Genomic DNA, 17,011 nt, shown 5'->3' on the forward strand with positions numbered 1-17,011 from the left:
GGCTTTCAAGACTAAATATTTCAAAATGCCATCACATTAGAGTTATGCTTAGATAATTATTCCTGATGCCAGAAACATTCTATCTCATTTTATTTTGATGAAGTTAAAAATAGTTTCTCTGACAGTGTTGTCATATACTGCTTTTCTCACGTCTGCGTTTTCCCGAGCCCACACATGTCCTCTGGCAGGCTGTCTGCATTCTGCGTCGAGCCTGGAAGCATTTGCCATTTGGGGCAAATGTTCTCTCTCACACGTGTTTTAACTTATTGAATACACTGGGGTGAGACTGAAGCCTATGTTTATCTGCAGTTTCAACCTGGATTCATTGACTACTTAATTGTGTTTTATATTTTCACTAAGTTCAATGCCAAGATTTTTGGAAGTAGTGTCCAAGTTCTTTCTTTACCTTAATCCCAGGTGCATCTGAGGTTGAAATATAAATCTGACTCATAAAGTGTGCTTCATAAATACAGAGATACATTGATTTAAAAAAAAAACCCTCAAATTACAACAAATGAAGACTTCTTCATTTGAAAATCTTTCATTGACTGTTTCTGTACTTATTTCAATAATAATTAGTATTCCTGACGAGGATTTTGAGATATTGCTAAATTCTGTTGTTCTTAATAAGAAAGACCTAATTTATATCATTTTACCATGTTGATTATAATGTATTTAGTTCTTTGAAATTTTGTAGCATATTTTTAACCAGAACAAAGCAGAGCATTTATTAAACTTCATTTAGCAATGATGGTGGATAACAGTAATTTTCTTCCTATTTCTTTCTGAGAAAGAGTACCCAAAAGATTCTTCTTGTGGATTCAAATCAGTAGAACATATTTACAAAAAATATGTAGTAAAACTGTTGTAAAACTTTAAAAGAGTTTGAGGCAATGAAAGGGTTAACAATGAAAGTAAATGCTCAAAATACACTTAAATGTGACTCTGTTTATGTTGGGCTGTGGCTCTGATATACTTTAAGGTTTACATGTTGCCTGTAGTACTTTTCTATTGTTTTGGGTTCTCTAGATGACAGAAGGGAAAGTTCTTACATGTAGTATCTATGCACATAAAAAAGTTGTGGAGAAAGGAGCTGCTGGCAGGTATTCACAGCAACCTTTCGAGAGTCTGCTGCTGTAGCTGCAGACCTGGCTTTTGCATGGGGAGCTCAGCCTGTGAAGGTCGTCCCTGTGCTTTAGCTCTGCGGGGGCAGGGGGAGCAGCTTCGTCCTGAGCTGTGGTTGGGTGGCCGTTGGCAGTGGAGCTCAGGGCCCTGTGACTGCTGAAATGTCCTGTGTATTGTTTCATACCGTGTTGTAGATACAAGCTGAGTGTACTAGGCAGGGGGCCCGCAGGGTGGGGCTGGCTGCTGCCTCCTGACTGGTGCTTCAGGCAGGAGTGTGCCTCAGGGCGCCTCAGACCAGGGCTCAGGGCCTGGCAATACCTTCCAGCTTTTTGAACCTCTTGCAGCCTCCCCGGACCTTTTCCCATTCTGGCTGTTCTTCGGGAAGGGCATTACTTCTCAGGGTCACCGAGGGCGTGGAGGGGCACGCAGGTGTGTGTGATCTCTTTGTTGCTTTTGAGGTGGCTGAGTAAGGTACAAGGTGATCTTTGTTTGATTGAGCTTTTATGCCATATTGGCTTTGATGCCCTGAGCCTTTGCTGCTGCTCTTCTAGAATCTTCTAGAATGTCCTCCCGCCTTCTCCAGGGAACTCATCTTTCAAAGCCCACCTCAAATAGCTCCTCCTCTTTGTAGTTCTCCCTGATCCTTACATTCTCATCCTGTCCCTTCTGGCAGGGGAATTAACCACAGCCTCACCTTTGTTCCCAACCCCTTTGGGCATTGCTCTTATGCCCTTATCACTTGGGTTACCCATTCTTTATGGTGACGTCTTACACCCCTTGTCACTTGGATTACCTATTCTTTAGGGTTGCGTCTTATGCCCCTTATCTTTGGGTTACCCATTCTTTAGGGTTACATCTTACTCTTTCTACATGGAGGAGTGATCAGACACATAGTAGATGATCTGGAATGTTTACTGTGTGGACTCACGCTTCTTGCCAGAGTGTCGCTATAATTTATGGAGTGCCCGCTTTTCTCCAGGCACCATGCCAGATTCTTTGTATGCATTTATCTGATCATGAATGGAGCCTGGGAAGTATGATCCCCATTTTCCTGGTGAGGAAATTGAGGCCCCAGCAGGCCAAGTAACCTGTTCAAAGCACCGAAGCAGTAAGAGAGAGCCAGGATTTTCACTTCAAACACAGGGCTCTTTCTCCTTGACTGCACTGTATCAAACCTCTTTGAGCCTCTGTTTCCTCAAATAAAATTAATCCTTGTTCCACTTTTTTCACAGAATTATGTAAGGAACATGAAAGATTCTTGATGTGAAAATGCTTTGCAAATTATAAAGCCCTAAGCAAGTCTTATATAAGCTTATGTTCTATACTTACATTTTGTTTCCTCCAAGCTAAATTGTCTCCCTGGATTTTGCCTGTTTACCACATATGGGTGTCATGGGCCTTAGGTGAGTCAATAAATATTTTTAGATTATAGATAGGCTATGTTGGCTTTACTATGTTTCTTGTCTATAAAAATAGTCAAATAAGTTACATGTCTATTATAATCTAAGAGGGTTTAAGTTTAAGATATAAAGGTTCATTTTACTGAGCGGAAATAGACATAACAAAATTTACCATGTTAATCATTTTTACCTGTACCGTTCAGTGGTATTAAATCCTTTCACATGGTTGTGCTGCTATCGCCACCAGCCATCCTCCAACTCTTTTCATCTGGTAAATCTGGACTCTATACCTATTAAACACTAACTCTATTTTCCCCTCCCTCCTACCCCTGGAAACCACCATTGTACTTTTTGTTTTTATGATTTTGACTACTCTCGATACCTCATGCGAGTGGAATTATGTAGTATTTGTCTTTTGAGGACTGGCTTATTTCACTTAGCATAATGTCCTCAAGGTTCATCCATGTTGTAGCATATTCCAGAATTCCTTCCTTTTTAAGGCTGAATATTATTTCAGTGTGTGTGTGTGTGTGTGTGTGTGTGTGTGTGTGTGTCTACGTTTTGCTTATTTAGTCGATGGTAGATGTACACTTGGGTTGCTTCTGTTTTAGCTGTTGTGAATATCGCTACTTTGATTATGGGTGTATAAATATCTCTTTGAGACCCCCCTTTGAACTCTTTTGGGCGTATACCCAGAAGTGGAATTGCTAGATCATAAGGTAGTTCTATTTTTATTTTTTTGAGGAGCCACCATACAGTTTTCTATGGTAGCCTCACCTTTTTACATGCCTACCAATAGTGCACAAGGGTTCCAATGTCTCCACATCCTCACTAACACTTGTTTTCTGTGTTTTTGACAGTAGGCATCCTAATGGTATGTTATCTCATTGTAGTTTTGATTTGCATTTCCCTAATGATTAGTGATATTGAGCGTTTTTTTTTTTTTCATGTCCTAATTGGCCATTCCTTATATCTTTGGAGAAATGTTTATTCAAGTCCTTTGCCCATTTTTGAATTGGGTTGTTTGTCTTTGTTGTTGTTGTTGAGGTTTAGTAGTTCTCTACATATTCTGGATATTAATTCCTTATCAGATACATGATTTGCAAATATTTTTTTCACATTCTATGAGTTGCCTTTTTACTCTATGGATAGTGTCTCTTAGTGTACAAAATTTTTAAATTTTCATGAGGTCCTATTTTTTTTCTTTTGTTGCCTGTGCCTTTGGTGTCATATCCTAGAAATTACTCTCAAATCCAACACCGTGAAGCTTTTGTTCTGTATATTCTTCTAAGAGTTTTATTGTTTCAGGTTTTACATTTAGGTCTTGAGTCCGTTTTGAGTTAGTTTTTGTATATGGTATTAGGTAAGAGTCCAACTTCATTCTTTCGTATGTGGATATCCAGTTTTCCCCGCATCATTCTTTGAAAAGAATGTCCTTTCCCATGGAATAGTTTTGGCACTCTTGTTGAAATTAATTGTGCTGTTGAATTCTGTTTTCTAGGAATTTTATTGAGTTTTTTTCCATCAATGTTCATAAGGGTTAGTAGTCTGCAGTTTTCTTACAGTGTCTTTGTCTGGCTTTGGTATCAAGGTTATGATGCCCTCATAGAATGAGTTAGGAAATGTTCCCTCCTTTTCAATTTTTTAGAAAAGTTTGAGAAGGATTAGTATTAGTTTTTCTTTACATTTGGTAGAATTCCTCAGTGAAGCCATCATGTTGGTAGATTTTTGATTAATGATTCAATCTTCTTACTCTTTATAGGTCTAGTCACATTGTCTATTTCTTTGTGATTTAGTCTTGGTAAGTTTTGTGTTTCTAGGAATTTGTCCATTTCATCTAGGTTATCCAATTTTTTTTGGTATACAATTGTTCATAGTAATCTCAAAATTTTTTTTTTTTTGATTTCTGTAGAATCAGTAGTGTCCCCACTTTCATTTCTGATTTTAGTAATTTGAATCTTCTCTCTTTTCGTAGTCCATCTAGCTAAAGGTTTGTCAGTGTTGATTTTTTCAAAGAACCAATTTTTGGCTTCATTGATTTGCTTTATTGTTTATCTGTTCTCTATTTCATTTATCTCTGCTCAGATCTTCATTATTTCCTTCCATCTGCTCGCTTTGGGTTTAATTTTTTTCCTTGTTCCTTAAGTTGTAAAGTTTGGTTGTTGACTTGACACCTTTTTTTTTTTTTTTTTTTTTAACTTTCATTTATTTTAAGTGTGGTTTTCCAGGACCCATCAGCTCAAAGTCAAGTAGTTATTTCAGTTTAGTTGTGGAGGGTGCAGCTCACAGTGGCCCATATGGGGATAGAACTGGCAACCTTGTTGTGAAGAGCACTGCGCTCTACCCAACTGAGCAAACCCGCCATCCCTATCTATTTTATTTTTAATGTAAGCATTTATGGCTATAAAATTCTTCCTTAGCAACACTTGCACTACATCCCATAAGTTTTGGTATGTTATATTTTCATTTTCATTCATTTCTAAGTATTTTCTAATTTCCCTTGTGATTTCTTCTTTGATCCATTGTTTGTTTACAAGTGTGTTGTATAATTTATACAGTATTGTGATTTTCCAGTTTTTTTCATGTTATTGATTTCTAACATCATCCTGTTACAACCTTGAGAAGATAACATTATATGATATCTATGTTTTTAAATTTATTGAGACTTAATTTGTGGCTTAACATATATAATCTATGCTGAAAAATATCCCATGTGCACTTGAGAAGAATGTGTATGCTATTGCTGGGTGGAGTGTTGCTATTAGATCTAATTGGTTGATTATGCTGTTTATGTCCTCTATTTCCTTATTTATCTTCTGTGTGGTTGTTTTATCCATGATTATGAGTAGGGTATTGAAGCTCCAACTATTATGGTATAACTCTTTATTTACCCCTTCATATCTGTCTGCTTCATATATTTTGATAGCCTGTCATTGTGTAAACGTTCTTATTATGTTTGTTTGCTGTATTAAACCTTTTATTAACATATGTTCTTCTTGATTTAAAGTCGATTTTGTCATATATTAGTATAGCCACTCCTGCTTTCTTTTGGTTGCTATTTGCATAGAATATATTTTCCACCCTTTTATTTTCAACCTGCTTGTATCTTTGGATCTCAGGTGAGTCTTTTATAGACAGTGTATAGTTGGATGATGTGTTTTTATTCTTCTGCCAATCTCTGTCTTTTGAATGGTGAGTTTAATCTTTACATTTAACGTGATTATTGATAAGGAGGAACTTACTTCTGTGACTGCTATTTTTGTTCTCTGTGGCTTATAGCGTTTTATTTCCTCATTTCCTGCAACCCTGTCTTCTTTGTGTTCAGTTAATTTTTTTGTAGTGAAATGTTTAAATTTCTTCTTAATTTCCTTCTGTGTATGTTCTGTAGCTATTTTCTTTGTGGTTGCCACAGGGATTACATTCACCATCCTGAAATTATAACATTCTAATTTTAATTCATAGCAGCTTAAGTTCAATAACATACAAGCACTCTGCTCCTGTACAGCTCTATCCCCACTCCTTTCAGTTGTCGATGTCACAAAATTACATCTTTGTACATTGTGTACCTCAAAACAAGCTACTAATTTTGCAACTGCATTAGTTTCCTAAATTATCTGGAAAATAAGATTTGGGCTTACAAACCAAAGTTATAGTAATATGAGGTTTTTCATTAATAATTGTTTTTTTTTCTTTAAATATGTTACTCTCTTCAATCATGTAGAAAATAAAAAGTATAGTTACAAACCATTGTTACAATAATACAAGCTTTAGTAATTGCCCATGGATTTACCTTTATGGAGATCTTTATTTCTACATACAGTTTTGAGTGCCAGTTTAGTGTTTTTTCAGTTCACCTTGCAGGACTCCCTTAGGCATTTCTTGCAGGGCTGGTCTAAGCTCCCTCAGCTTTTGTTTATTTGGCAATATCTTGATTTCTCCCTCATTTTTAAAGGGCATTTTTGTCAGATATGGGATTCTTGGTTGATAGTTTTTTTTTTTTCTTATAGCACTTTGATTATATAGGCCCTCTGTTTCTAGCCTCTAAAATTTCTGATGAAAAATGTACAGAAAATCTTATTGAGGATCCCTTGATTGACTCACATAACTGAGATATCTGGGGGTAGAGTTTAGAAACACTTGCTGTCAGGGGTATCGGACTCTTCAGATTGGCCAGGCTAAGGTTGTATCCATGTGGCTGCAACTGGGGTGGGGTTATATAAGTGGTCAGTGCTGTACAAACCACCTAGAAAGGGTTTCCCATGAGGAAGATGGGGTCCTGTAATCAATGGACAATGTGCAGATGGTGCCACTGAGCTCCTCCTTCTTCTCTACCTCTTTTCCTTCCTCTATCAGCATCACTAATACATTTTGAGTACTCACTATTTGCTCTCTTCTAAGAACTTTATTACCTCATTGAACCTTGCAACAATATCCCTATGTTCTTAGATGACACACTGAAGCATAGTGAAGGGAATAATTTGCTCAGGATCATGTAGTAAGTGGTAGAGTCATGTTTCAGACTTGAGCCTTCCCGTTTCAACCTGGTGCTCGTCATTAGGACTCTCATCTTTCTAGGTGTAGAAACTCTTTTCCCCATTCTATCAATTCAAGAATACACATCACCACCACAGTAAAGCTATCCCACATCCTAGAAAAAGGCACTTTCTTCCTACCCGAAGTCACGTCCAGGAAGAGCCCTCAGGTGCGCTGGGCAGAGCGAGAAGCTGCTTCTGCAGGAGATTATGGTGACACTGCTGCCCACAGCCCTTTGCTTCTAAGTTCTTCCGGTTTGCCTCTGCTGCTCAGAAGCTCTTTCTGGAACTCGGCTCCTCTAGTCTATCTGGCTCTCTGGACCTAACCAGTTCCTCTGGACTCCTGTGGTTACTTCTTTTCCTTAGATGATCTTGGTTCCACGTTCTGAAGCCCACGTTGTTGCCGGGATTGCTCTGGGTGACTGCACTGCACAGGCATCGTAACCTGGGCGTTCTTGATTACGTCTCTTTTCTCACCCCCAAGAAAATGTGTCTTGTTCACTTTTGAATATCAACTGTCCTAAAAGTCAAACACAAAGAGACTTCTGACCAAGCTTTGAATAATAGGAACCATCTGGGCCTGGTGCTTTCTGTTTTGAAAGGTTATTAATTATTGGTTCAACTTCTTCAATCGATATAGTTCTATTCAGATTATCCTTTTCTTCCTCTGTGAGATGGTGGAGTGTGTCTTTGTAGGAACTGATACATTTCATCTAGGTTATTAAATCTGTGAGCATACGAGTAGAGTTGTCATAATATTCTTTTATTTTTCTTTTAATGTCCGTAGCATCAGTAGTGACACCCCTCTTTCATTTCTGATATTAGTAATTTGTCTTCTAGCTCTTTCTTGTTTCGTTAACTTGGCTAGAGGTTTATAGATTTTCTTGACATTTTCAAAGAACCAGCTTTTGGCTTCATTGATTTTCTTTGTTAGTTTCCTGTGTTCAGTTTTGTTGACGACCGCTCTATAAAACATTGTTTTTACTCTCATTATTTTGGATTTAATTTGTTCTTTTTCTAGCTTTCTAAGCTAGAGCTTATTGACTTTAGATCTTTCTTCTTTTCTAATCTATTGAATTAATTATTATAAATGTCTCTCTAAACACCGTTTACCCTTCATCCCACAATTTGGAGAAGTTATGTTTTTATTTTATTCAAAATATCTTAAAATTTCCTTTGAGACTTTTTACCCATGTGTTATTTCAGAATGTGTTGCTTACTAACTAAATATGGTGGGATTTTCCAGCTATCTTTCTGTAATTGATATGTAGATGAATCCCATTTTGGTCAGAGAGCATACATTGTATGCTCTCTATTCCTTGACATTTGTTAAGGTGTGTTTTATGTTCTAGAGTGTGGCCTGTCTTAGTGAATATTCCATGAGATATGACAAGGCGGATGCCAATGTTGCTGGATGACGCAATCTGTGGATGTCCATTAGAGCCAGTTGATTGGTGGTGCTGTGGAGTTCAACGGGGTCCTCCCTCATTTTCTGCTTGCTGGATGTGTCCATTTCTGATGGACAGATGTGGAAGCCTCCAACTATAACAGTGGATTCATCCACTGAGGGTGCCAAAAAGATGGATACACATTTTAAGAGATGTTATCTATACTCAAGCAGTAGTTTGCTGTAATCAGAAGTGTCTGGACGCTGATGGGAACCACCTTGAGCACCTCTTGTAATTGCAGAAGTCAAATGTGACTTGTATTCATCTTTTGTTATCAGTATATATTGAGTATTACAATTTTAATAGTTTTTTTCTTTTCTTAAAGTATGCATACATTTTTTGGCACCCTCTGTATTTTTCCTTGCAGTTCTATCAATTTTTGCCTTATGTATTTTGACACTCTGCTGTTAGGTGCATGAACATTAAAGATTGTTGGTCTTGGAGAATTGACCCCTTTGTCATTATGTGATGCCCCTCTTCACCCCTTTCCTTGGTACCTTCCTTGCTCTGAAGTCGGCTTTAACTGAAATTAATGAAGCTACTCCAAGTTTCTTTTGATTAGTGTCAGCATGGTATGTCCTTCTTCATCCCTTTACTTTTAATCTATATGTTTATATTTAAAATGAGTTTCTTGAAGACAGCATATTGTTGAGTCTTGTTTTCTTAATCTACTCTGACGTTCTCTGTATTTTAATTGTTATATTTAGACTATTAATGTTTAAAGTGATTAGTGATATAATTGGATAATATCTACCATATTTGTTACTGTTTTCTATTCATTGTTCTTATTCTCTTTTTTGTCTCCTACTCTTTTTCTGCTTTTTGTTATTTTAATTGAGTATTGTATATGATTCCAGTTTTTTATCTCTTTTTTTAAAACTTTTTAAAGTAGTTTCCCTAAAGTTTGCAATATATACTTACAAATAATCTAAGTTTACTTTCATATAAGTTTACTGTCGTATACTGCTTCATGGTTAGTGCAATTACCCAGTCTTCTTTTCAGTCTCATAACATTTTATTATGTGTTTCACTTATCTGTAAGATATAATCACCTAATACATTGTTATTATTTTGAACAAGCTATTATCTGTTAATTATTTAAAAATAAGGAAAAAAAGTTATATCTTCATTTATTCCTTTTTTAACACTCTTCCTTTCTTTATATAGATCCAGGTTTCTGACTTAGATCATTTTCCTTCTTCCTGAAGAACTTCTTTCAATATTCCTTGCAAGTCAGGTCTACTAGTGAGAAATTTCCTCAGTTTTTTTTTTTTTTTTTTGGTCTGAGAAAGTATTTCTCCACTTTTGAAGGATAATTTTGTTGGATACAGAATTCTAGGTTTGTGGTTTTTAATTTCAACACTTTAAGTATTTCACTTCACACTCTTCTTGCTTGCATGGTTTCTGAAGAAAAGTCTGATGTAATTCTTATCCTTTCTCCTCTATAGGTAAGGTGATATTTTTCCCTCTGGCTTCTTTGAAGATTTCTTTGTTTTTCATTTCTGCAGCTTAAATATGATATGCCTAAGAGTGTGTGTGTGTGTGTGTGTGTGTGTGTGTGTGTGTGTGTGTGTGTATGTATGTGTTTTCCTGCTTGGTGTTCTTTGACCTTCCTGGATCTGTGGTTTGGTGTTTGTCTTTAATTTGGAAAGCTTTCAGCCACTATTACTTAAAATATTTTTTCTGTTTCTTTCTCTTTTTCTTCTCCTTCTGGTATTCCCATTATGTGTACATTATACCGTTTGTATTTGTCCCACAATTCTTTGGGTGTTTTCTTCTGTGTTTTTAATTCTGATTTCTCTTTGCATTTCAATTTTGGAAGTTTTCTGTTAGCATTCTTCAAGCTCACTGATGGTTTCCTTGGCTGTATCTAGTCTGTTGATGGGCCCATCAAAGGCACTCTTTATTTCTGTTACAATGTTTTTTGATTTCTAGCATTTCCTTTTGATTCTTTTTTTACAGTTTCCATCTCTTTGCTTATATTACCATGTATTCTTGAGTATTTTTTATTATTCCTTTTGAGACTGTGGCACGTTAATCATAGTTGTTTTAAGTTCTCAATCTGATAATTCTAATATCTGTGACATATCCGAATCCGGTTTGATGTTTGTTCTGTCTTTTTAAACTGTGTTTTTGTCTTTTAGCGTGACTTGAAATTCCTTGTTGAAAGTTGGACATGATGTACTAGGTAAAGGGAACTGAGATAAATAAATAGGGCTTTAGTGTGAGGTTCTGTGTTCATCTGGCTGGGGGTTAGGCTGTGTTTACTTTTTGCAGTAGCTGTGTTATTGGAAGCCAAACTTTCCTTTTCTCTGTTGTCTTTGGGTTTCTCTGGAGACTTAAATATGGTCTCAGCTGAGCAGTTCTTTCAGTTGTATCCCCCTGTTATTTTGCAGGAGCCATATTGATGTGGTGTTGACATGGGGAAGGGATGCATTCTAAAGTCCTGTCATTAGTTCTCAGTCTGTTAGTGAGTCTGTGCCCTTGGCTGTGACTCACAAGTGCTTTTCAGTTTCCCTCCCCTGCTTTGACAAGACAGGAAGGCTAAAGGGGTCTGCATTTAGATATTTTCCTTCCCCCAGGTAGGTTAGGCTCTGCTAAGATAGTCTCTTTTGAGAGCAGGCCTAGTGGTTAGGGGAGAGGCCTAAGAGGGAGAAGGGGAGGTAAAAGAGGGTAAAGGAGGTCAAATATATGGTGATGAAAGGAGAACTGACTCTGGGTGGTGAACACACAATGGGATTTATAGATGATGTAATACAGAATTGTACACCTGAAATCTATGTAATTTTACTAGCCAATGTCACCCCAATAAATTTAATAATAAAAATAAAAAGGAATAACAGGACGTTCTGTTGTATTTCGTAATGGCCGCTTTTTCCTTCCCCCTGCTGGAAACGGGGGAGGAATTTTTCTTGATCTTACCTGTGAGAACCTGGTACGGCTCCTTGAGGTAAAACTCATAAAGGTGTGGGGCTCCCCCCTTACACTGGGTCTCCGGGAGTTTTTAACTCTCAAACTGTCCACATTGGAGAATCGTGTGTGTTGTGATTATCTGTATCCACGTGCCTGCCTTTCTAGTTTTAGAGACAGTGATTTGTTCTGTGACCTCCATTCTCTGTGGGATATACAAAGAGTCACTGATTTGCAGTTTGTCCCGCTTTTCACTTGTTAGGATGGAGTATGCCTCACAGGCTTCTTCCATGCCAAACCAGAAACCAGAAATGTTGAGTATTTCCTTTTTACACCGTATTTTCTCTCCTATTTCCATGATATCCCTTTCTTTTGATTCTCTAACAGCTCTAACCTTTCTTCTGTCTTCCTTTCCACCCTTCATCTTGGGAGTTTGAGGGTCCTCCTCTCACCCCACGTCACCCTTCCCTGAGGACCATCTCCTTCCACAGCTTTAGCTCACACGCGAACGACAGTTTCTTCAGACTCAATGTCCTCAGTGCCTGACATCCTGTGGGCACCTCAAAATCAGTGTCTCCAGGCTGAATTTATTTTTTGTGAGACCTCCATCCTAATCCCATAATTGCACCACACCCTTCTTTCTTCTCCCACAAACACACCCTTCCTCCTTTTTTCCTTTTTTTTGTGTTCACTGCTATGCTGAAATGCCTCTGCGATTCTGTCTACCCATTTGATCATGCCAGAAACCTGCTTCTAGACCGTTCTTTCTCACTCACCGTCCAAATCCAGTCACTTAACACAGTCCTGAAACATTTTCACCTAAAAGAAAAATTCAAATCTGCCTCCTCATCCTTGACCCCACTGCTGTTGCCCTCGTTCAGATGCTTAGTTTACCACGCTATCCTGCCACTCCCGCATCCCGCGCTCCACGTTGTCAACCTCGCAGCATCCAGGAAAGCATCAGATTGTTCTCTCTTGACTACAGAAGTGACTGTCCACGTCTCCTGATCTGTAACTAACCCACTGAGGATGTGTACATAAAATTATTAGAAATTCTGTTTAGATTTATTTCCCTTGATCTCACTTCATAAAAATGTTTCTTGTTTTGAAATGTAGAACAAGAGCACATGCATATAATTTATACATATATTAAGGTTGAATACTCAAAAATTATTTTATTGCTAGGGGTACATAATCCCAAACCTGAGAGAACATGGGTCTGTAATATAAAATCCCACTTCCTTAGGTTGGTGTCACAGGTCTTCAATTGTCTGGACCTCACCACTTGTGTCCAGGCTTCTCTCCGTCCCTTTTCCCATTTATCCCCGGCATCATGAAAGCTCCTATTTAACCACCTGGTTACTAGAAGTTACCAGGCTATTTTATGCCTTCTTACTCTCATCACACTGCTGCTTCTCCCTGGAATGTCCTTCTTTCTTCTCTCTTCACTCATCCCTCATTCCCATCCCACCCAGCAAACTCCTGCTTCTTAATTTCTTTCTGGGACCCCCTCCCTGTTTCTACTCCGACAAGTAAAGTCATCGTGCTCTCTTGCTGTCCCTCTGGGCAGTGCTCCTTCACTTGTTCCTTCAGCAGTGTCTACTGAGCTCCTACTGTGCCCGCTGTTCTAGGCTCAGGAGACGTGTAGTCAGTTCACTTCTCTGCTCCTTCACGGAGCTCCTTAGACAGACTCTTCCCATTTCTCACCTGCAGCATCTTGCTGGCGTGTTCATGGCCTGCACGAGTGAATGAATCAGTGAGGGACGGCACTGGGCCACTCCCGTCTCTCTCAGCACTGAGATTCTGTTTTTCTGAAAAGTTGATCAGAAACTCAGTGGTCAGTTTGTGGATTTCTATAGCCAAAATCTCACTTGTGGTGCAGTGTATGCTCACACACTAAATCCAAGGGCCCATTTAGTAATAAGCATAAATTTGTATATATTTTATATGTGTGTTCTGTTAATCCCAGTAAGTGGAAATAGAATAAGTACCTACTATTATTCTCGAGTCATTCCTTCTGGCTGTGGCTATAAAGTTTGGCCTGCCTTACTGACTCATAAATGAACATTTACATCACTTCTTCTGGATGTGCTTTGGTTTATGTTGGAATAAGACATAAAAAACTTGTTTTTGGATGAGGAATAATTAACCTTGCCAGTATGCTGTCCTTCGTTTAAGATATATGACTACAAAACAGATAAATTAAGATCTAATTGTTTATATTACAGAGATTTTTCCATTTGAAATATTTTACCAGATGTGAACGTCAAGTTCACTTGGTGTGCCTCAGGATTTGTATTTGTTTAATATGTTTGTGATATAAGTCACAATTTTTAAAGAATATAGCACATTTCATAAAGCGAGTTTTACCCTTATAGCTCAAACTGGTCAGCTTTTGTACATAAGCATGTATAAATAAAAATTTATTTATTTTTTTATTTTATGTGTGTAATGTCAGCTAACTCAACTAAGAGTTAGTGAGAGACTAAATGATTTGAGAAGAATGAAGATTAGGGAATGGTATGTTGTCCTTAATTACCAGTATTACTCTTACTACTAGTAGTAATTAGACTGCTTTTCTTCTGAAGAAAACTGAGTCTGAAATTTCCTTAAAAGATAGAAATACACCTTTATGTTTCAATCCTTTTTAAGTTACTGCTATCCTAAATTTTAAATGAAAAGCTATCTGAATTTACCTTAGGAAATTGAATGAAACAAAAATGCTTTTGAACCTATTCTCTTTCTCTTAGGTATAACATTGAGCCCAGTTTATATTGCCCATTTTTCTCCCTTGGAGCATGCATGGAAGGCCTGAATATTTTGTTTAACAAACTGTTCGGGATTTCATTATACGCAGAGCAGCCTGAAAAAGGAGAGGTGTGGAGTGAAGATGTTCGAAAACTGGTGAGCATCTCACTTCGTGTCAAGTTTTGTTACTTTATCTCTTGGGTTTTGTAATTGCGTTAATAGCAGTTTCATCTTCGAGTTAGCCTTTCCCTGATGGAGTGTGTCTCACCTTATTCCCTTCTTCACGAAAAATCCAAATGACCACTTCTGATTTAGGACACTGTATAAAAGAAACATTGTTCTCTAAAGCCAGTTCATGCCTGAAAGTAATGTAAACGTATAACAGCTAAGTTAGTTCTCTGAAAAAAAATTTTTTTAGGAACTTGCTATTAGGTTGGATCTTCATTTGTTGACAAATTGTAGTTAAAGGGGCATTTGTCATTACTTTTTATATTCCTGCCATGCTAAGTATCCCTTTGCGTTAATTCCAGAATCCATTGCATTGATCACAGTTTCTTTCCTTCCAGCACCTTCCCATCTTGTGGAAGCTTATATTTGCATCAGATTTTAATTTATATCCTGTGTTCTGATTTGATTTCTTTGATAATAATTTCAAGCCTAGAATCCACCTGTCTCCTATTAGGGCCTACTTTATTTGCAGTGTGAATATTTTTATTTTTTTCCTGGTAAGACTGAACAATGATTGACCCATGTGTTTCTCACAGAGATTGTTGTTATGGTGTTCACATCTTGCTTATATGTTTACTACACTGGACTCTTGTCACTGTATTTCAAAAAACAAAGACAATCTCTCCATCTCTTGACTATGTTTCGTAAGCATGGGATCAGCGTTGGCTGTGTTACTGAAAGGATAGAATGGCAGCACCTTTCATCGCCATCCTTAATTACCTAAATAGCTATCTCTTTGTAAATAGTGTACTTCAGAAATGATGGAGATTGATAAGATGCAGAGATATAATGACAAGAAACACGGGTAACAGGCACAGAAGGGCAGAGTGCAGAGAAGTTTCCCCAGAGCAGGACGTGAGCCCCACTGCGGCAGCGCTGCGTGCATTTGGTTCACTGCTGTATGCCAAATGCCTTGAACAGTTCCTGGCACCAAGTAGGTGCTAAATAGATGCTTGTTGAATTAATGAATATACGCTTGCAGGACGTTTTAAAGCATACAATTGAGGTTCTCTTTGGCAGAATCCTCGAGTTGTGATAAGAGAAAGAAGGCAAGATGGAGACGAGTGCTTGAGCTCTCTCCTCCATGCCAGGCCTCTTTCATAGGCCCAGTTTTGGAGAAGGGCATTAATAAGAATATTACTGATCTTCAATAGACGTCAGAAGCTACGTTTTGTTTGTTCTCTGTTTGAGGGTTGTAGTTTGTATGGACATATATCGTTACATTCTAATATTTGAAGGAGAAATAATTTTGCTGCTACGGTGTCCAGCCAGCACTTATTCCCAGCTCCTTTTGGTGGTTTGTGAAGTCTGAAGAGCTGTGTTTGGTAGAGGTGTTGTAGGGAATGGGGAGTGGTGGGGGAGGGTCCCAATGAAGGCGGTTTCCTCTGGACAGATTTCCCAAATCAAAGCATTGAGAGATGAGGGGGAAATAGAAGGTATTTCCAGATAATGTGGGATGTGGAAAGCAATAAAATGTCTATAATGGTGGCTGTGCATGATTTATATATAGATTCTTGTGTTAGGGATGTTTTTGCACTTGTAGAGTTTCTGATGGCCTCAGTCACCACTAAATTAAAAAAACATTTTTTTTTCCAGGCTGTGGTTCATGAATCTGAAGGATTGTTGGGGTACATTTATTGTGACTTTTTTCAGCGAGCAGACAAACCATATCAGGTGATGCTTTATTTCCAATCTGGTCTCTCTAGAAATGATCGTCAGTTAATTTATATTAGTGTGAACTTTATATCTCATGTTTGTAGTTCCCCAATAGTTAAAAGGCATTATTGATAGTTAATAAATATATAAATTTGAAATTAGGGTAGAATTTAAAAATAATAAATGTTATAAAAATCATTACATAAGTCTGTATATGTCACTTTTATCTGGGTCATGGTTATAATGATAGCTGACATTTTATGATTCCTTCAATGTCACATCACATCTTTGAATGTTCACCTCAATGTTTTGAACTAGACACCAACATTCTGAGGAAACTGAGGCCAGAAAAGTTAAGTTCCTTGTCCAAAGTCACACAGCTAGAAATGCTGTGTTTGGTAGAGGTGTTTGAACCCAGACATTCTGACTAGAGCCTCAGCTCTTAACTGCTTTCCATACTTGATAATGAACCTAATTTAAAATTACAGAAGGTATAGCAGTTCCCCCCTTATCTGCAGGGGATACGTTCCAAGAACCCAGTGGATGCCTGAAACCAGAGATAGTACCAAACCCTATATATGCTATGTTTTGTCGTATACATACATATCTATGATAAAGGTTAATTCATTGTAAGAGATTAACAACAACTAATAAAAATAGAAACAATTATAACAGTATACCGTCATAAAACTTAAGTGCATGTGGTCTGTCTCTCTCTGTCTGATAATGGATCTGATAACTGAGGTGGCTACTAAGTGACTAATGGGCAGGTGGCATATACAGCATGGAGACGCTGAACAAAGGGATGATTCACGTCCTGGGAGAGACAGAGCGAGACAGTGTGCATTTTCATTGTGTTACTCAGAACAGCGTGCAGTTTAAAGCTTATGAATTGTGTATTTTTGTAATTTTCCATGTAACATTTTCAGACCATGGTTGACCACAGATATCTGAAACCAGGGAA

General features: G+C 37.8%; 1 protein-coding gene across 3 annotated transcripts in view; it reads left to right on the forward strand.

Annotated features, from left to right (window-relative positions):
- Positions 1 to 17,011, forward strand: part of MIPEP (mitochondrial intermediate peptidase) — a 198,527-nt gene that overhangs the window by 50,198 nt on the left and 131,318 nt on the right. For all 3 annotated transcript variants that reach the window (XM_081045712.1, XM_081045714.1, XM_081045713.1), the window contains exons 11-12: positions 14,166 to 14,319; positions 15,988 to 16,065. In XM_081045712.1, coding sequence (XP_080901838.1) covers positions 14,166 to 14,319; positions 15,988 to 16,065 — 232 coding nt within the window. The remainder of the gene's footprint in view (positions 1 to 14,165; positions 14,320 to 15,987; positions 16,066 to 17,011) is intronic.

This window comes from Rhinolophus hipposideros (genome assembly GCF_964194185.1).
Source record: "Rhinolophus hipposideros genome assembly, chromosome: 4".
NCBI classification, from domain to species: domain Eukaryota; kingdom Metazoa; phylum Chordata; class Mammalia; order Chiroptera; family Rhinolophidae; genus Rhinolophus; species Rhinolophus hipposideros.